The sequence below is a fragment of the Sceloporus undulatus genome, chromosome 9 (assembly GCF_019175285.1).
Source record: "Sceloporus undulatus isolate JIND9_A2432 ecotype Alabama chromosome 9, SceUnd_v1.1, whole genome shotgun sequence".
Classification (NCBI taxonomy): Eukaryota; Metazoa; Chordata; class Lepidosauria; order Squamata; family Phrynosomatidae; genus Sceloporus; species Sceloporus undulatus.
Window position 1 is genome coordinate 13,725,052 of NC_056530.1, and position 21,481 is coordinate 13,746,532.

General features: G+C 42.6%; 1 protein-coding gene across 4 annotated transcripts in view; it reads left to right on the forward strand.

Annotated features, from left to right (window-relative positions):
- The window catches only part of KHDRBS1 (KH RNA binding domain containing, signal transduction associated 1), a 29,942-nt gene extending 10,765 nt beyond the window's left edge, over positions 1–19,177 (forward strand). The window contains exons 1-12 of one of the 4 annotated variants that reach the window (XR_006100720.1): positions 4,106–4,142; positions 6,587–6,711; positions 7,445–7,561; positions 7,916–8,062; positions 9,323–9,456; positions 9,610–9,639; positions 10,590–10,803; positions 11,434–11,501; positions 12,038–12,096; positions 13,874–14,066; positions 17,122–17,172; positions 18,788–19,177. Coding sequence is in view for 3 of the 4 variants with exons in the window: in XM_042439888.1 (XP_042295822.1) it covers positions 4,121–4,142; positions 6,587–6,711; positions 7,445–7,561; positions 7,916–8,062; positions 9,323–9,456; positions 9,610–9,639; positions 10,590–10,803; positions 11,434–11,501; positions 12,038–12,096; positions 13,874–13,971 (1,014 nt within the window). In the remaining variant the exon portion in view is untranslated. Of the gene's footprint in view, positions 1–4,105; positions 4,143–6,586; positions 6,712–7,444; positions 7,562–7,915; positions 8,063–9,322; positions 9,457–9,609; positions 9,640–10,589; positions 10,804–11,433; positions 11,502–12,037; positions 12,097–13,873; positions 15,275–17,121; positions 17,173–18,787 lie in introns of those variants that run through there. The other 3 variants (XM_042439888.1, XM_042439890.1, XM_042439889.1) reach the window with 3 other exon arrangements.
- Positions 19,178–21,481: the final 2,304 nt, after the last annotated feature.

The window sequence follows — 21,481 nt, forward strand, 5'->3', positions numbered from 1 at the left end:
TATATCCCACCCTTTATCCTAAAGCTGGGACTCAATGGTGGCTGGAGGAAGATTCTGGAAATTGTAGTACTAGAAACCCTGCATTTTTTCCAAATGTCTCACACTAGGAAGGAGGAAGATGATGGGAGTTGCTCAAAAAGTCGCACTCCCTCCCCAATCTCGCCACTCTAGGAGAGGGATTTTGAGGGTTGTAGGCCCTATACAGACAGGCCAAAATAAAGCTGCTTCAGGTCACTTTGGAGGTATGGTGTTTCAATGATGCATGCGTCCTAAAAGTCCGGAAGTGGCACCAAAGCTGTGCACCAGTCCTTAGGACTGGATCGTGGCTTTGGTGCAGCTTCTGGGCTCTTAATATGCATGCATTATTTAAACAGAATACCTCCAAAGTGACTCGAAGCAGCTTTATTTTGGCCTGTCTGTATAGGGCCGTAGTCTCAAAAAAAAAAAAAGCCATATTATCCAAGGTTGGGAGTGACAGTTCTAGGAGCCAATGTCCAAAGAAGTCATGCTATCCAAGCTGCCCCATCCAGGGATTCCGAAAGGAGCAATCAAGAAAGTCGGTTTGTTTGACTTCTCTGGCTGTGGGCCTTGCTGTAACTCCTTGAAATCATGAGAAAACAGCATCTTCCCCTAAAATATTTTGCAGCAGGCTGAAACTGGTGATAATTACAAGGAATCCCCCCCCTCCTTCCATGCCATTCCCTTATTATGTGGCTGATTTGGAGATAACCAGGGGATTTCCTGCCTATTGTTCCAATTTGGGGAGGGGGGGGGTGGCTGGTACTCTGCTACTTCTTGGTGGAAGACAGGAGGGGAAGGGGATAGTCATGTGCCGGGATCTATTCCCCCTTGTGGGATTCCAGTCATAGTTCTCTTGGAAGCATATACACTAGTCCAGTGATGGTGAACCTACGGCACGCATGCCAGAGGTGGCACTCAGAACCCTCTCTGTGGGCACATGCACAGAGTTTCTTACTAGAGAGCCAGAGGGACATGGCACCTTGCAATAAATAAGTGGAGTTTGGGCACTCGGTCTCTAAAAGGTTCACCATCACTGCACTAGTCCCACCACATTTGCAGCTTTGGCTTTTGCGGATTTGACTATTCACAGATTTTATTAATATGTTCTCCCTAGGATCATCTAAGTCAATGGTTCTCAACCTTCCTAATGCCGTGACCCTTTAACATAGTTCCTCATGTTGTGGTGACCCCCAGCCATACAATTATTTTCATCTCCACATGCAAATATGTGTTTTCCAATTGTCTTAGGGGACCCCTGTGAAAGGGTCGTTCGACCCCTGAAGGGGTCCCGACCCACAGGTTGGGTGGGAACCACTGATCTAAGTCCTCCAGCGCAGCACCTCTTTGGTCAACTTTAACCAAAAGTCGCACTGAAGAACCTAGAGATTCCTAGAGAGAACACATTCACTAGGCATTTGTAGCTCCTCCAGTGCAACTCTATGGTCAATATCTGTTGGGCATTGACCACAGAGTTGCACTGAAGGACCTAGAGAAGTGTTCTTTCTTAGTGTTTGTATTATTTGTGTTTTTTCTACATTCACGAGGGTCTTGTGCCCCTAACCCTGGCAAGTGTAGAGGGATGAGCAGCTATAGGAGCTTTGTAATTCCCAAAGCTATTGCTTTGCGTTCGCACGTTTGAAAAGAAAATGCCGCCATGCGTTGGCTCCTTCTATGGCACTCCCATGTCAGCCTGCCACTTATTAAAGTAGCCATGGTGCTAGCTTATCTGTTCTGAAGAACCGTGTTGGTTTCCTTCTTTTCCCTTATAAGGTGAGAGCAGGTACAGAAATATCTGTGTTAATCGGTGGTCGGAGGTGGAACTGAAGAGTTAGATCCAGGCGGCTTTTTTCTCTCTCTGAGTATTTCCTTTCTTCCTTTCTGTTTTATTCCAAGAGTAGAGGTTTCAAAGCCAGACTCAGCCCGTCTGTCTCTCCTCTTTCCCTCCCGCGGAGACAGAGGGCTTTGTAATCTACCTCTTGTTCATTGCGGTGTGTATCTGCCTTGGCCTTTCTTTCATGCTTCCCCTGGAACTAAACAGAGTGGAAATGGCAGCCTTTGTCTCACTAGCACCCTCCTTCCCCATCTCAGTCTTGACAGTGTCTAATCGCCACAGTGCAGCTGCTGGGCTTTCAGCCTCTTCCTATATCAAGTGAACCCAACTGCCTGGAAATAACTAGGCAGGGTTTAGAACAAAGGGGAAACGCTGGATTTTAAACCGGCGCCAGAGAAGAGGATGGCTCATCGCATTTATCAAGCCATGCAGTTCAGGCAAATTCTCATACTCCTTTAGAGGTCACTTCTCAGGCCACTTTGAAGGATGGCTGTCCCTTTCCTTTGTTTTGTTCTTCTGCAGTTGAGGAGCTTTGTTTTACACAAGTGCTTAGACCCTATTAGTGTGGAATTTTAGCACGAAAGGTGCCAGAGATTTCTGATTTAGTAAAATCCAACAGTAAACTCCGTCTGCAGAAAACCTTTAAACCCCACAACCACCAAAACAAAATCCCTAAACTGTGGGCATGTAGAAAACCCTTTTAGGCCTTGCCGTGATTTCACGAAGGATTTATGGGGACACAACTGGTCTATTTCTCTCAAGATGTATTGTTTTCTTGGTCCTGTGTTACCATTTACTAAAATTCCTGGAACCATTTTAGTGCCATAATACAGTTTAAAAAACAATTAAAAGCCTTCTATCAAACAACTGGCTGAATCAATGCTATCGGTGTGTTAATTCCAACTGAAAGAGGCCCTTTGAATCAATGGGGTTTGCAAAAGGTTTGTTCCCTCGGTTCAGTGGGTCTATTCTGGTTGGGACGAGAATATATAAAAATCAACCTTGCCACTGTCATATTTCTTTTTGGCCATTTCTACCACTTGTGAATATCAGATCACTGTGCTGTAGCAACAGCAGATGCCACAGCTGGAAGAATGAACCTGTTAAGGCCTAAGACATGAGTTCTATGCCCATGCTCCCTCTTCCTTGCTTACATGTTTCTTGCCAGTACTGTGTATAGCCCTTCCTGTCTCTGGGACTTTTGTAGTTTTACCCCATCTTAGATACGAAAAAATGTTTATACCAGGAAAGCTGGAGATTAATTTGTAAGCTGTTCATCTGGGGAATAATCACACTTTAGGTGGTTTAAGTTTTTAAAATGGAGCGGATGCACTCTCCACAATGACCTCTGGCCAAATTACTCCCAAGAACAGAGGTCTGTGGTCCTCCAGATGCTGCTGGACTCAGGCTTCCCATAGAGACCAGTCATCCTGGCCAGAGATGGAGAATGATGGAGTCAGTCCTTTATCAGCATCTGGAGGGCAGCAGGTTCCCCAGCTCTGACCTAGAAGTGTAACCCAATTGCCTTAAGATCATTCATGGGTTCCTCTTAGAATTTTCCCAGCCTAACATATAGCTTTTAATTCTTCAATTAGCACTGCCCTCTGGCACTCTTTTTTCTCCTCCTCCAGTGGCTGGATGAATGCCTGCCTTTTCAGAGTCCTGTTGCCAGAGTCATACAGGGAAAGTACAGTCTAGCTAATTCACACACAAAGAATGGTGCTCTGTCCCCACTTAGCAAAATGCCGGGTGTGCGAGTGGGCGTTGAAATGCAATACTGAACATTTTGTAATTTCTGCTAAACAATTTGCTGGCTGGGTATTTTCCTCTTTTAACCATTCAGGGTAAAACCCATTTGCTCATGAGACCGCTTCACCTCCAACACTTTTTTATCGTTTTTGTGCCTAAGCTGAAGACAAAACAAGACTTTGTATTTACTTGCTGGAAACTGATAGGAGTGCTGGCTTTTGCTTCGTATTTGGAGCCAAGGCTTTCTCAGCCAGTGCTTAAAGCAAGGCTGGGAATTAGGCGGCCATCCTGATGCTGTAGGACTGCAATTCGTTCTCATTGGAGGTGGCATGGTTATTTTAGCTCTAAAATATTGGAAAGTTTTCTAGCGATCCTAAAAATCTCAGAAGTTCCTACACAGAGACCTCTTCCGTTGCACAGAAGCTGTATGAAGTGTAAGGATCACACCTCTGCCTATTTTGATCTCCTCTTACTGGGAAGCAGCATTTGGTCTCTGCCTTCTAATGCTGATGAAACTACATGCAAAGGAATAGTTGGCAAGGTAATGGTCCTCAACAGTATGAGAGTCTTTCCTCTGCAGAAGTGGATGGAAATGTGTCATGTTTGAGTTGCCTGTCATCTGCAGTTTCCACTGCCACCACCACCTCCGTGAGTCATGTAGACCCTGACGCCTGAGCAGATTTTTATGCCTTCCTGGTAAGGGTCAGCAAAGCCACTGCAAGGCAGTTTCTCCACCCAGCTGCTCTTTGCTCTGCTTCTGCAGCAAGAGAAGCCTGTTGCTTGAAAGCATGCATGAAAGCTTACCTTTCAGCATGCATAGAACAATGCAAAGTGTGTTAGTGACTGTCCTTATCTATCCACACTCCCTGGAACCTTATCTCTTGAGTTCCTCTGAATGCTTTCTGGATGAGTTTATTGAAAAGGAGCGGGAAGGACTTGCTTCTTTCTGTGAGGAGTTTGTTCATGGCTGCCTATGGGTTGTACAGTCAGCCCTCCATATCCACAGATTCGACCATCCACGGCTTGAAAATATTCCCAATATATATATATATATACATTCCAAAAAGCAAACCTTGACTTTTTTCATTTTATATAAGGGACACCATTTTACTGTGGCATTTTATTTAATGGGACTTGAGCATCTACAGACTTCGGTATCCATGGGAAGCCCAAGAACCAAACCCAGCGGATACCAAGGGCCCACTGTATTTACCCTCAACCAACTATGTAGCACCAACCAGAGGTCTAGAGGCTGTTAACAAGATCAGTTAACCTCCCCTATGGCAAAAAGCCTAATTCATCATGGTTCATTCTGGAGATTCTAAGGTCATAATACTATTGGCACGATATGGATACCTCTTAAAATAGAATTTACTTTACTAAATATGTCTATCGTGTAGGTATAGCTCTTCTTGCAAGAGGCAATCGTTGTCTCTCTCCCCTCCCACCCCAAATGTATGCCTCTTAACAGAAGAAATTGGATTCTGTGCTTGAGTAATTTCTCTTGACAGGCTGTGCTTTAAAAACCTTAATAAGGTGTGCCAAAAGCAAAGAAAACTCAGGAAAATTTCAGCATGCTTCACTGAGTGCTATGAAAATTCATTTACTATTCAAGAGCCTGACTTGGGTAGAAGGTCTGTCCAAGGTCACTTTAAAAAGGCATATTTTAATTATGTTCAAAAATCCTTCATTTGGAAGTGCTGCTTCCAACTCAGACATTTTTATGGCTACCAGTATTTTTACTTCCTGGCTCTCCTTTGTTTGTTCTGTAGTTACTGAGTAAAAACCTCTGTGAGTTGGATGCTCTTGATCATCCGTCCTCGAGAACATCACGCGAGTTGGAAAACTTCTACCAAAAATATATATTACAACCAGCTAGCAGTTCTCAAGTTTCACCTGGACCTGCTTACTACAGAAAGCTTTGGCACTTGGAAAACAGCCCAGTGTTTTCAGTTGCAGATTGTGAACTTGCCTGTAAAATTCTTGAGATCACTGTTAGTGCCAAGGCACACATCTTCAAATACTTGAACCAGATCATCCTACTCCAAAAATAGCCCCGCTCGCCCCCCCCCCCCAAAAAAAACCAAGCAGGAAAGATCTAGTTGCTCAAGGGGTCTTGCACCAGGAATGTCCTTCTAGCATTGCAAAGACAGGAGGGGTTCAGCACTGGGTTCCTAGTGCTCCAGAGTCTCTCTATAAGTGTTTTGAGAAAGGCTTGAGCTTCGGGTCATATTTATGGCAAAGCATATATACAGTAAGTGTGCCTATCTTGATTTGCAGATTGCAAAACTCCATAAATCTCGCATTCTAGAAACTAAAACAGTCCAAGATACAAAAAACCTGAACTGGTTCCAAAATGGCTGCTGCCTAGACAAAATGAAGTAGGAAGAGTATATATATATGATGCCACTAAATGTTTGGTGGTGACAAGTAGGAAATACAATGAACAGATGCTAAATACACGAAGTGGTTGTGTAAATAGTTTGCTAAACATGGTTATAAAAAGTATTCATATAAGGCAGTAGGTGTATAATGTGCTAACAAGTGCATTATGGCTATCTATAAATCAGTTGGAACAGTCATATACACACTACTCAGTGCAGAGCAGAAAACACATGATAGCAAAAGCTCATCTGTTTTAAGAAGAACCCCGACCAATATCTGGTAACCATTTGCTACGTTTGAATAAGCATCTTCACCAAGTATATAGCTTCCAGGTCTTAATAATTCTTTTAGCTACAGACCATAACCTTGTCAGAAGCCTTGTGCCACTTATGTCCTTTATTTCTTCATTTAAAGGCTTTTCCAGAAATGTCTGTAGTCCTGAAATTCTTTAGTGGGCTTTGAGGTTCAGGCATAATGGAAATGGGAGGGCAAGACTAGATGGCCTGCCTTTTGGCCCCATCCATTGCCGCTCCTGGTTACGCATATTACAAAAAGGTTTAAAGTCTTGTCCACCACTGAAATAGGTTTTGTCTTCTTTAGAAATTGACAAGATTCAGAAGGGTGAGTCAAAGAAGGATGAGGAGGAGACCTACCTGGACTTGTTTTCCCATAAAAATATGAAGCTGAAGGAACGAGTTCTGATCCCAGTCAAGCAGTATCCCAAGGTAAGGACCAGCACTTATCTAGCAACCTCTGTAAAATGGAGGCCTATGTTGCCTTGGCCGTATGTAAGAGATACGCAGCCTGCTATCCCTTAGATGTGTTCAAATACAGCTCTCATGATCCCTGATATAGGTAGGTTTATACCAAATCTGAATCACTGATTTAAGATTACCACCAGTCATTTTTTCCATATATTTCTTAACATGTGAAACTTAGAACAGTGGTACATATCTAATCATAAAAACATTCTAACTTACTATTCAGTCCAGCATCTTACAGCATTAAAGAAGGCAATTTTTAGATTGTCAGGGACAAGGCAAGGCAGTGAAGGGCTTGGAAAATGAGGATGAAAATGAGTGTGCAGAATCTAGAAATGAACACTATAGGCCATATCTTTTGTCTGGCAGTAATTTCAGTGAGATTCATTTCATTGAGTGAAGGCAGGGCAAGGGGACAGAAACCAAATTTAGGGTGATCAAAAGTCTGTCTGCCTCTGTGAAAGGGGGGGGAGAGGGATATGCCTAACATTTTTCCCTCACTAACCTCGGGCAAATCACACTCTAAGCCTCTAAAGGCAAACCCTCTCTGAACAAATCTTGCCACAAATACCCCATAATACGTTCGACTTAGGGTCACCATAAGTTAGAAACGATTTGAATGCACACAGCAACCAGAAGAATAATTAACCTTGATCATTGGAAGTAACGGGGGAAATGTCTGTCTGTCCTCTCTTAGTTTAACTTTGTTGGAAAGATACTGGGACCACAAGGCAACACCATCAAGCGACTGCAAGAAGAAACCGGAGCAAAGATTTCTGTTCTGGGGAAGGGATCAATGAGAGACAAGGCGAAGGTAGGAGCCCTGGGCTTGAAGTAGGGTGACGACCCTGTTGCAGAACTCCTGCAAATGTTTCTCTGCTTGTAGGATAAGAGTTGAGCCTTTTATTGTAGCTTCTCCCCTTTTGTTTGAGAGCATATGGCCTTTTAAGTAGTTAAGAATGTTGCTTTGCTTATTTTTGAATGTAAGGTATATTCTAAAATGAGAGAATTATCTCACGCCCTTCCAACTTATAGCATTGCTGCTTATGCAGTCAAGTTCTGAACTGATACAGCTGACCACTAGTTGGCAAGAGTCACATGTGAATATTGGTATAGTTTGTCTTAGGTTTTAAAATACATGGCAGTCCATGATGGTGTCCATTTTCAGGAGGAAGAGCTGCGCAAAGGAGGTGATCCAAAATATGCTCACTTAAATATGGACCTGCATGTTTTCATTGAAGTCTTTGGACCACCCTGTGAGGCTTATGCTCTTATGGCCCATGCCATGGAAGAAGTCAAGAAGTTCCTTGTTCCGGTACGTAACTGCCTTTCATCATATCTTCACCGTAATCAGAGAGAGGTAGCGGATGACATTTAAAACATTCAGTTTAGTCTTAAACTGCTGGTGAGAAGATCTAAATGGATTGTAATGGGCCTTGGCAAGTTTGTGTGCATTGCTTAGGAGTTCTCAGACATTGGTCACCATTAAGCTCTTGGGTTTACTCCTTCAGAGGTTGGTTTCACAATTATTTAGCCACTTTAACTGTAGGACAGAAAATGTTTTACAGTTTTATGGCTAGTGCTGAAGGGATACTGTTGAGCTCCAAAACACCATTTCAGCTAGCCTGACTATACTGTTGTCTGTCTGGGAAAAAATGGCTCCTAAGCAACAGAGGATAAGGAAGGTCTTGTAATATTTTAAAAGTATTGGATTGAAAGTAAATCTTTCCTGGCCTCTCCATCTTGGATAAATTTGTGCTGCCTCACCTGAAAGGCTATTCCTATCTTGTGAAATTCTGATAGCAACTTCACAGCCTTTATTTGAAAACTAATAAAACCTGACAACCCAGATTAAAGCAGAAAGTTACCCCCCCCCAAAAAAAAAAAAAAGGAGTTGGTTGGTAAATTATGTCAGATACATATCAGGAAAAGAGGACAGTTCAAGATGTTAATAACAAGTATATAAGAATTGTTATTAAAATAGCTTGAAAGAAAACTAAACTTGTCAAGCCTTGCTTCCAGAAAATTTGGTAGGCATTGTTTCTTTCACAATAGAAACATTGGATAAGATTGAACCTAAATTTTTCACTAACTTTGCAGATCTATGTTGGATGGGATGGGATTGGCCAAAAACATCTGACCTTTGGATACTGTGATAGATAATATTTCCTGGATTGTCAGGTTCCTAAATGGTCTGTCCTGTTTCAGAACAATGCTCTGAAGGGAGCAGGGGATGTTTTGCAACAGCAACCATACCCTGCGCAACTCCTGCATGCTCCCAAATAGAGCAGCTAGCGGTGCCTTTCATTAATGACACAGTACGTTGTTTGAGATAAGAGCTTTTTGAATGGCCCAGATCAGTGGTGGAGAACCTATGGCACATATGCCAGAGGTGGCACTCAGAGCCTTCTCTGTGGGCATGCATGCTGTCGCCCCAGCACAGAGTTTGCCAGAGTTCATTCCTAGAAAGCCAGCGGGACGTGGCACTTTGCAATAAATAAGTGGGGTTTGGGTTGCAGTTTGGGCACTCAGTCTCCAAAACTGGCCCAGACACTTAATTTTCTCTGTTCCTTAGGACATGATGGATGACATCTGCCAGGAACAGTTTTTGGAGCTGTCCTATCTCAATGGTGTGCCAGAACCAACCCGTGGCCGAGGGATTCCTGTCAGGGGAAGGGGAGCCGTTCCCCCACCTCCACCTGTTCCTAGGTAATAAATGGAAGTGTCTCTAAGGACAGGCTCTTCCCAGTGGCAGTCATATCTTTAAGCATTAAGTGTGGGACGTTTGGCACTTCAAGAATGTGGGGAAGCAAAACAAACTTAAATTGATATTTCATTTTTTTAATTTTGTTTATTTTTTAGTGTGTGGAGTGGGGCAGCATTGATGAACAGGTATGGGGCGATAGCAAAAATGCTCACTTATATTTCTTGGGTGGTGGATTTTGAGTCTGGGACTCTTGAAATTGCAAATGGTGTCTCATTCAGCATTCAACCGGACACCAGATTTATGGGGGGAGAGGTTCTGGCCACTTTATTGCCCCTTTCATTAACATGATCTTTAACTATACCCATTCATGTCACTGCCAAGATGTTCTGCACTAAGCACCTGTAATTTGTCATTCTGAACTTTGGCTTTCCTTTAAGAAAGATCTAGTCCTCATGGCTTCAGAGAGAAGTTTGTCTGCATGCTTCCTCTTCTCAAAGTCTCACTAATATGATGGGTTACAGTGGCGGGGTGTCCGTCTGAATGTCTCACACTGCTTCTTTTTGCTTTTCTATGGCTACTTTCCTTCAGCTCCTTTGAGCCTAAATTCTGCTGTTCTGTAAAGCTTCTGATTTCTTTTCTTAGCTCTGTTCATCCCTCCTGGATTCATGGAATCGCTTTCTGTACATCCCCTCTGGTGTCTTTCAGTCCTGAATATTTTTTTAAAGTCTTAATTGTTCAAAAAACAAAGTCTATTGTGTAGGGTTTATTTCTGCACAGCCTGAGCCATATGTTTTGTTGATGGCACTACTTTGTCACACCCTCCATCCACCCAGTACTTTGTGATAAAACTAAAAAAACTTCCAAAGGCACAAACCAATTTTGAGAAGTCTTGGGTTCTGCTTTGTACTGACTTATCCTGTTTGGCTTACCTTCTGACTGGTCCTTGCTGTTTGCTCATCCCAGCTTTTCCTATCTGGGACTTTCTGGCTGTGCTTCAGCCGAGGTTAATTTTATCATTAATTTTAGAAGCTAGGCCTCTTCAACTTTAGCATCTCTCTCCAGGTATCTGTTTTCTCATCCTCTGTGGAAGATGTTCAGACTACATGTGCCTGTATTTCCTCACCTTCCTTTCTAGGGGACGTGGCGTGGGGCCACCTCCTCCTCCTCCGCGTGGAGCCCTTGTCCGAGGAGCCCCAGTGAGAGGTGCCATCGCAAGAGGAGCAGCTGTGGCCCGTGGCGTTCCCCCTCTGCCAGCGGTGAGAGGTGCTCCTGCCCCAAGAGCTCGTGCTGCGGGCATTCAGAGAATACCTCTTCCTCCCCCTCCTGCACCAGAGACCTATGAAGATTATGTAAGAAACCTTTCAAGGGTCATATTGGTTGTCAGAGATCTAGTGCATGGAAACCCTTCTCATTCAGAAGGCATGGGGATAGCACACTTTTTTTTTCATTACAGCATGCAGTGGGAGAGGGAGTTAATGAGCACAGAAATGTCCTCCACAGTTACTTGGACCCATGTCTAAACAGGGCCACAGTATAAGTCTCGCTCTTTAAAAGATACACTTCTTGGCCATCTCTTGGACAGTCACCAAAGCAGCTGGGGAGGATCATATTGTTTTCTTGTACAGTGCTCCCTCGGGTTACGAAATTAATTCGTTCCGCCGCTCCGTTCGTAACCCGATGCATTTCGCAAGCCGAAAAGGGCTTTCCGTTAGCGCTGGCAAGCCGCGCGTTTGAATTTCGCGCCGAAAAAAATTTCGTAACCCAAAAAAACCTTCGTATCCCGGAACAGTTTTTTCCAATGGAACTTTTTCGTATCCCGGAAATTTCGTAACGCGATCAATTCGTATCCCGGGGTACCACTGTATATGGTTTTCCTCCCTTTCATGACTTGTACTTGGCCTGCCCTTTACCCTTGTCTCCTGTTGGCAGTTGTCCATTTAAATTCACTGACTCTGTCTTTATCTCTCTGTCTGTTTCAGGGTTATGATGATGCTTATGCAGAACAAAGTTATGAAGGCTATGAAGGCTACTACAGCCAGGGTCAACAGTGAGTGTTCTTATTGGTTTCTGGTGCCATTAGCATGCTTCTTTCCCAATTATCAAATATCTTGAACAAAAGAAATGCAGAGCATCTTCTGTTTGAATGGACTGTGTACTTCTGAACCAAGGGAGTATATCACAAGGAGCAGCAGTACCCAGCATTCTGTGGTTCAAGGGAAGTAGAAACCGCCTATTAACAAAGGACTCTGTTCTGCAGAAAAGGAACAGTGGGTTCCAACCATCACAGAGCCTTTATCTTCCTCTCTGTGACTGTTAGCAGCCCTGCCTTTTCCTGGGCTGCATGCAGTGATAGTTGAATCTGAACAGCCCCCCTTTCCTTGGCGCATGAACAGTATTGCAAGGAAGTGCAGTGTCCTCAACTGGGGGAGGGATTGCTAGCCATTGCAAGAGGCAGGTGCACATGACCACCTTCCATTAGGCAAGAGGTCAAAGTGGCCTATCCGAAATAATAATTGTATGATTTTCAGGAACGATGGCCACTGCCATCTCAAGGAATAATCCTGCCCCATCTTGTTCTTGCAGGGAAACAGAATATTATGACTACGGACATGGTGAGGCTCAAGAATCTTATGAGGCATATGGTACGTCTGCACACTCTGTTGCAGTGACAGAGGTGGGACTAGAGTTGACTTGAAAATAACTGGGTCTTTTGCATATATTTCCACTTATGTCTGACTTGAATACAATCACAGAAGTTGCAGTGAGCTAAGCATTTCTCCCCTGATTACTAAACTGGTTAAATTGAGAAGTGATTATTTTTGGGGTAATATTTTAGAATAGTCCAGGTTCCTTAGTGGGGCTTCCTACCATGTACATATTCATGCTCTGCTAAATGATTCATACTGGTTACCATTTAGCTAGGAAGCCATCTTCCGGGTATTACTTCTCACTCATAAAGCCTTATACAGACTCAGATTCTCTCAGAGATTGCCTGATCTCATATAGACCACACCAATTCTTATATGGTTGGGGGGGGGGCAGGGGCTCTGTTTATTGTAATGATTTGGGTCCCGCCATGTCAGAGGGTCTCTCAGAATTAGGTAAGCTCTAAAAGTTGGGAAGACCTGTTTACCAATGGACTTTCCTGTTAATTTTTCTAATTTGTTAATATTGAACAATTGTTGTTATTGATTTATCTTTTTCTCCTATTCACCAGTGTTTTGTTGTTTTAAAATGAAAAGCAGTTTCATAAATATTTGGAAATAAATGGTATATAAACGTGATAGCTATGGAAAAGTGCAATTGATAGGGGCTTTAGGTTTCTGTGCTAGAATTTTCAGTGTGTTCCTATCTTTGTAAAGTTTACTGAGCTACCAAGGGATTATCAGCAAATAAAAATAGGATTGAACCAATGGCTCCACCTTAAGCCAGTCAAATCCTTGCCTTCTCGGTTCCCTCTAGACCCCAAGGTATTGAGCCACTGGCTCTGACAATGTCACCGCACTCAACTCTGACATGGTGCCCTTTTTTCCTGCCTTCTTCCTTTAGGCAATGCCAAGTACATCTTCTGAGTCTCTTTAGATTGCCAACATTCCTTAAGAAGTACCACATTGATACTTCTTAATTAGTTCCATCATAGCAGCTTTCTTTGGTGTCACCTTTCCTGCAGACAAAATAAGAAAAACAAATTCTGCAGGCCACAGCAAGGAAGCAGTGCAATGTCCTACAGAGCCCAATTAGTTTTGTCTCTGGGGATTCTGCAAATTCATTTCACACATTAGCTTCCTCTGCAGAACCAGCCATGTTCTTTGGAGGCTTTAGACTTGAATCCTCTTTGTGATTTAAACTAGCAGAGGCAGGCATGAAAGCAGACAGATGGTAAACCCCAGAAAGAAGTGTGCTCTCTGTTAAAAGCAGAGCTCCTTTTTAAAAAACCAGCTTTCCAAAGGCCTATTACAGACTGCCAAAATAAAGCTGCTTCGGGTCTCTTTGGAGGTATGCTATTTAAATGATGCATAGGTCCTAAGAGTCCGGAAGTCGCGCCAAAGCCACACTCCATTCCTAAGCACTGGAGTGCAGCTTTTGGTGCAGCTTCCGGATTCTTAGGATGCATGCATCATTTAAATAGCATACCTCCAAAGAGACCAAAAGCAGCTTTATTTTGGCAGTCTGTAACAGGCCAAAGTCAACTGTCTGTTTGGGATTCTGCCTCCAGAAGCAAACCCATCCCATCTTGGATTCCTGGCAGTTGGTACAGCCAACAAAATGGCTGCCCCCCCCCCCCCCCCAATGCAGGAGAGTAGCAGTCTGAAATCGTGGCCTTGCAGTCTATTGCTAACACAATAATTCGTAGAAAGCAGACTCTTTGTCCTTCTCTCTCTTTGCCCAGTGTGCCAATGTGCTCTGTTCTTTCTTCAGGTCAAGATGACTGGAATGGGACCCGGCCCTCCCTCAAGGCCCCTCCAGCGAGGCCAGTGAAAGGAGCTTATAGAGAGCACCCATACGGACGCTACTAAAGCATTCATGAGGGGGAAATATCACTTTTGAGCAAACAGTTGTTTCTGATTCTTGTATCTCCCAGGATTCCTGTTGCTTTACCCACAACAGACAAGTAATTGTCTCCCTGATTTTTCTCTGGCTCCCTTTTTCTCCCACCTCCATCCTTCCCCACCACTTGACCCTGCATTCTTGCTTCTGTATGTAGTATTTTAAAAAAAAAACATATATATATAAGTTAGATTTAGAAAATGGGATTCGATTTTTAAGTGTGTAGAATGCTTTTTTTCTTTCTCTCTGTTTAGATATATAAACACAACTGTACCTTTAAAAAGAAAAAGTCGAGATAAAATGTTAGTTTCCAAAGTGACATGCTTGCTTAACAGTTCTGAAATTAAAACTTTGTTAATCTTTTTAAGTATTTTTTTATTTTGTTGGTTTGGTTTTTTTAGGCCACCCATAAAAGTTGTAGTCGCAGAATCCCAAAATAGGCTACATTTCAAAATTCAGGATTGTTTTGTTTTTTTTAAGAATTAAAATTGTAACGATAGTGACTGCCGCGACTTAAAAAGTAAGCTCAAATGTCAAAAACCTTGCCCTTAAAAAGCAGATTGCTTGATTAATCTTTTAAGTTTAAACATTAGTAGAAAAGATCCTGCTTAACAAATTAAATATGTTTTCTTCAATTAATCTAATTTAGCCCCTCTCAAAAAAAAAAAAAACAACCTGTAGGCTTATAACATTGGCTCTTTCCATGTGGGTTTTGAAATCTAGCTCCAGTGTTGAGATGCTAAGTGGTGGAGAGTATTTCCAGCAAACGTTGTTCTTTAGCTTAATTCTGCATGAAAAAACCTTTTAAGAGAAATGGACATCTAGCTGCTCTGTAATTTTTTTATATTGCTCTAATTGCCCAGTGTTTTGATATTAGGAAGTATTAAATGATTAGCTGTGCATTGTGTCTCTCTCTCTTTCTCTTCTTTTTATTTTACCCCCCTTAAAGGAAGATTCTGAACACTTGGGTGTTTGCAATACATAACACAGTTCAGGCTTGAAACTGACAAAGCTGTCAAGCTTTCAAGCCGTTCCAGTGACATGTTTTGTGTCTCTCCGCACTAGCATTATGTTAAAAAGGGACATTGCAGCTGAAAAACCAAGGAGAAAGAGCTTACTTTGTACATAAAGATTTGTACGCTGTCCTCCCATTTTTGTTCTTGGAAGATTAAATGCTACTACATGTGTAAGCCTGCCTAAATAGGTAGCTAAAAATTTGTCAAGATGTCTGCAGCAGTTTGTCAATAAAGTTTAGTCCTTTTTTAAATCAAAGTAAATGTGATGAATTGTCATTTTTTTAAAAGAAAAAAAACTTACATCCAACCGTAAAGTAGATTTTACTCTCTTAGGACTTTAAACTAACGCTAAAGTACATGGTTTGTATTTTTTTTAAAAGAAAAGACACTAAAAATCCAATCCTTAAGTGTTCCAAAGTTTTAAAAAAATAAGTCAAATGAGTTTTAATTGTAATACAAAATTTTATTTTTCACCCCCTGGAAGTTGAGCCTCTTGGGCCAGAAACTGGCCTTCAACTGGCAGCTTTCAAATCTCCTGTTGCATTGAAGACTTGAGACATCTGCTGGCTTTGAGAGCTTTAGTCTGTGGGCAGCAGCTGCTACTCTTCCCCCGCCCGCCATTGGACCGAGGCTATTGATTTCCAAAGGGGGCACGGCCCTGTCCTTTCACAAGCCCTATTCGTTTTGGCGGCGCTTGCGCAAGGAATGTCGTTCCCCGCTATTGTACCCTCTGCGGAAAAGCTGATAACGGGTTGATCCAGACAGGTCTTGCTTTGTCATAGTAGCCTAGTCTCCTGAGAAATTTCACATTGCCTTTTTTTTCTAACTAATAGGACACGAATCTTCCTTCTGTGGCCACAGATTTCCTTCTCCCAAGACAACCAGCCTGGGTTCCAAAGCAGTTACACAGAGCACAAGCGGAAGCTTAGTAGAGGGCAGAAAAGAGATTCTGCAGCCGAAGGAAGGCACATAAATGCAGCTTTGCAACCAGCCATTCTGCCCCTGTTCGCTCCCCGCCAACTCCCAGCGTTAGCAATTGATACGCCTTGATGGAGAAAGAGGGATTGAGAGAGAGAGAGCGAGAACCAACTTTCTTGTCTGGAGGAAAGTCTAAATCCTCCCCAGGCAGCAAGGCTGAATGGCTGTTTACAAGTTTGACATAATAGCAGCACAGATGGCTGCGCAGGGTTGGGGCATCTTGTTTGTCTTCTCCCTTCTTGGCAAAGGAAAAAGAGGAAAACAAAAATGGGGTATTCACTGGGAAAGTAACTGCTTGGGGGTGAAAAAAAAAGAGTCCACTGTTACTGTCAAAAATCGCTCAAAGCAGTGCATGATTCAGGGAAGCTACTTATAAAAGCCAGACAAAAAGCAAACACACAAAAAAAGAGAGTTGTATTTGTAGATTGTTATTTTTAAAAAATGTAAATAACTGAATTTTCCGCAACGGTTTGGAGTCAGCTTTCAGGGCTTAATGTCTTGCTTGATGAAAAGATCGCCCAAACCCCCCTTTTAAAGGAAAATTATCGCAGGAGAATTCAGGATGTCTTAAAGCTAACATGCACCGAAAAACTCAAAAGGTAACCTAAATGTCTGATTTTAATAGCACATTTCTTTTTACATAAACTGTGACGGCAACTTGCATAAACTATTTTTTTATTATTATTTATTACTGAAGAGGTTCTTCAAATGTTAATTTTAAATGTAAAATTTTGGTTTAAAAAAAAAAGAGATGGTTTTAAAAATAGATACTTAAAATATATCCACTTGCTTCTGCATAAATTAGTGATAATGTTTTAATACTTGTGCCCTTTTGTCAATGCAACTGTAACCTTGGGGCAAAACAGCAACAACAAAAGAGAATCAAACCTTAAATATCAAAACTGGATGTAGCAAAGTAACAAAATCTCAGTTATTCAAGTAAAACCTCAGCCCTTATTGACCCAATATTGCTGTTCACTGTATTAAAAATATTTAGCACTTAGGTGTTTAGTTGCATGTTTTCTTTTCCTGGAATGTTTAAATTGCATGCGAGAGTTGTGTCAAAAGATTTGTTTCAATTTGTGTGTTACTCCGAGGAGACTTACTCTTCCTCTCTGTTTGCAGGAGGCGCTCTGCTAGTTGGGGCGGAAGTCTCTTTTCCTGAAGAACTAACAGGTAAGCTAGTTGACTTTCCATCTGATTTGGAGCCAAAGACCCTTAGTAACATCTTTAGACTAGGTTTGCAGGCATAGTCACTTGGCCCTTGATTTAGGGCAGTGGTGGCAAACCTATGGCACTAGTGCCAGAGGTGGCACTCAGAGCCCTCTCTGTGGGCACAGATGCCATCACCCCAGCACAGAGTTCGCCAGAGTTTGTTACTAGAAAGCCAGAGGGACATGGCACTTTGTGATAAATAAGTGGGTTTTGGGTTGCGGTTTGGCCACTCAGTCTCTAAAACGTTCATCACTGATTTAGGGCTATTTTTGACAAAAGGAGGGTGTTAGTGATGAGACAGAAGGTGTGTGAGCAAGGCCTGAAGCAAAATCAGTTATTTCAGAAAGCAAGTAGCACAAACTTAGCATTTCTATTTTGCATAATATCAATCTTTAAACACCAGACACACTTTCTGGAATATTAATTTTGTCCCCTATAAATCTAATGTGATAGTTTTGCTGCTGTCGCTTAAATACAGCAGCAGATCCTCTCTGATCTTGGGTGCTGAGCAGGGTCAGGCCTGGTTAGTACTTCGATGGGAGACCGCCAAGGAAGCCCAGGTGTTGTGGGCCACATTTCCAAGGAAAACAATTGCTGGCAAAGTCAGCCCTGAGGATTCCTTGCCTAAGAATACCCTACGAAATTCATGGGGTTGCCATTATTATTATCATTATTATTATTATTATTATTATGCTTTATTTATATAGCGCTGTAGATTTGCACAGTGCTGTACATACAAACAATAAAATAGATAAGAACCTGTCCATGGGCAGACAGATGAGTTGAAGGCACATGCATGCATGCACATACAAAGCAATGAATTAACTAGTGCTGGTTTGGGGACAGGATTCGGCGCAACCATCCTTGGCTCTGAAAATGGCCTACCAAATGAATAACATGTGCTGTACGAATGGAGCACATGGTTCCTTTGTTAGCATATTGGCCAGTGAGTAATGAAGGAGCTCCCTCTAGCGGCTTTAGATTAATAATTTGTCCAGTATAATTAAAAACCAAGAGTCTTTAGCACTAACAAATGGTTGTTGATCTTATGTACTTTTGCATTTGTTAATCTTCAGGGTGTGATAAGACTCTTTTATTTTTGCTGAACTGACAAAAGTTGTTACACTTGCAGACCCACAGTCTTTCTCTCCTGGTGTGTTTGTTCTTTGCGAACTACCATATTCTTTTACTTTTGGGGCACAATATGAAATTACTCCAGGTTAACTGAAGCTGAGCAGTTCTCCTTTTGAGGCTACAGTCCCAACAAATGTATATTCATGTATAGGAGAGAGAGCCTAGTTTGAGGAGTTCTTTGCAGTACTGAAGAGACAAGCTGCTTTTCGAAATTTAAACTGAAAAGTAGTTGATGCTTCAGCAAGACAAGCTGAATAATCCTGTTGCTTCTGGGCATTGCCTTTTAGCAGTGCAGATTTTAAGTTTCATTGAGATCTCATGGGGCTACCTGAAAGCATGATCCACAAAACCATTGGTTGAGAGCCCTTGACATAAAGGTTGTGGCACATGCTTGATGACAGTGTTACATTCACCTAGCCTTCTCCCATTTTTCTCCCAACAGGTGGAATGCTCAAATCCAAGAAGATGGCTCAGAGGAGGGGACTTTTCTCTAGGGTATATTCTTAACCAAGAAGCACTCTGGACAATTTCTAAATCACTTGTCGACTATATTTGTACTAGCGCTTCAGAGGGTAAACTCAGTTTGGTTCATTTAAAACACAGCCTTTTGACTAGTCCTGAAAACTGGAAGTGCTGGCAGATAAACCTCTAGAAGACAGGATGTAATTATTGAGTAGTATCCCACAGTGTGCTTGCACTGGCAGAAGCTGGAGGAGAGCACTCTTCACTCCTACCTGCTGCACCCTTTTAGCGCACCTAAAAACCTGCTTTTGAGGGCTGGGGAAACCCTTTGGAGCAGGTTTTCAGAATTGCCAAGGATGATGCCAAAAAGATTGCATGTGAAACCTGCACCTTTGCTGCCATGGGTTCATGTAACGCCACACCTGGACAATTGTGGTAGACACCGACCTAGTAACACATTTACTGTGAGCCCTTCCTTCTCACAGCTGGTTTTCTGGAGGGCGTTTGTTTGCATGGCTGTCACAACAGTCTGTCCGTTGCTGGAACAGCAAATGTGTGAGACTCTGTTACATTTCAGTTTTTTAGTACATTTTAATAAAGGTACTCCCATTATTTTTTTAGTAAAATATGATCTCCTGCTAATTATTTAAGTCAGTTTTGACCATGTTTCTGTATTTCACTTGGATTTTCATTTTCAAACTGCAGTTCAGCTTTGGTGTGGATCTAAAAAGACAAAAACATCCAAATCTTACACAATCTAAGAAAAAACAGACATGGGGGGCAAAAATTGTGCCAGTTTTTTGGGGGAGGAAATTGGGAGACTTTGGGGAAACGATGAGCTGACTTGTTTTCTGCTGCTCCAGAGACTAGGACCCAGAGCAATGGATGCAAGCTCCAGGAAAAGAGATTGCACCTCAACATTAGGAAGAACTTCCTGACAGTAAGGGCTGTTCGACAGTGAAGCACACTCCTTCCTTGGAGTATAGTAGAGTCTCCTTCCTTGGAGGTCTTTAAACAGAGGCTGGATGGCCATCTGTCAATGGGGATGCTTTGACTGAGCGTTGCTGCATGGCAGAATGGGGTTGGACTGGATGGCCCTTGAGGTCTCTTCCAACTCTATGATTCAGGGACCACAAAAATAGTATCCAGGGTCCACAGATAGCAGTATTTTGGTGGCCATTTGCCTCCAATATTCAGTGATACAGTGTGGGGAGATGGTCTTTGGGCATGTATGCAGCTTGTGGACCGCATGTTGCCCACCAAACCTTAAGGACTAGAAGCACAGTATTTTAATCGGTGAAGGGAAGCTGGAACTCATACAGCTTCAGCCTCTCAAAGACAGAAACTGTTCACTTTTCTCTTTGCTTTTTGCACAGCCTTATGACTCCTGTGTTATAATAGTAACCATGCCTTATACAGCCGGTTCTAGTTGTGGCTTGATGCTTTTTTGTGCCTGCGTTTCTGTCCTGAAGCTGCATTATGCAGTCCTTTGCATTCCAGTTCGTAGCCACGAAAGTGTTCTCCACTTCAGTGATGTTGACAAGGATAAATGACAAGATCTTTGGTTGCTGGAAAAACAGCAGCCGTTGCGCAATGTGTGTGGTTACCGCCGGAGCCATAGCTGTTGGACAGACTTTTCTTGCCTTTCTGAGCCAAATCAAAGTCTAAACAATTTGGCAACAATTGTCTAAAAAGAGTTAAGGCGTCTTCCACAGCAGGCACAAAAATGTGAAGGGTGAAGGGTTTTTATTGTGAAATACAGTACTGTGCTTCTCTAAGGGAACACATTTTCTGTGCGTATGTTGGCTCTTCCCAAATCTATTGAGTTAAGTGGGGCCACCAGAATGGAATGCATGAAAGTTTAACTCCTGGCCCAAAGAATTAAGCTACAGATGCTGGCAATTTTGAGCTTATTAATGGTCCTTTTTTATAGCACCCGCTAATATATTACAGTTAGCCCTCCACAGCTTTGACTTTTGTGGCTCTAATAGCAGTTTTAATTAATATATTCTCTCTAGATCCTCAGCGCAACTCTGCCGTAAGTTGACCAAAATGTGCTGGAGAACCGAGAAAACACTTCTCTAGGCATTGGTAGGTCCTCCAGCACAATTCTGTGATGAACGTCTGGCAGACGTTGACCACAGCGTTGCACTGGAGAACCTGCAGATTCCCAGGGGTCCACGTTCACAGGGGTCCTTTACCCCTAACCGCAGTGAATGTGGAGGGACCGCTGTATCCGAGTGGCTGGGCAGAGCTGAAAACCACAGAATACAAATACAGACAAGTTTGAAAGCAAGCTGAAACCACAATGAGAATACATTCTAAAGCAATAAAACCTGTGACCAAAAGCAAAGCAAGGGCCCAGGCCAGCCTCTCTGTAGTGGGCATGTTATGACCAGCAGGACACTTGCACTTAATAGCCATTTTGTCTTACTTTGTTTGGTTGGAGCACCTGAGCATGGGATTCTGGTGACTTTAGGGCCAGGATGGGAATCTCATAATGGTCCGAAGTATTGTTGGTCTACAGCTCTTGGCATCCCTTTGGCGCAGATCAGCCTTCTCCGGATGCTGCCGAAGAGAAAGCCATAACTACACGGGTGCATAGTTTGGTGCTTTCAACTTAAAACTGTCATTGGTTTGCAATAAGATAGACAGACAGTGTATCTATCTATAT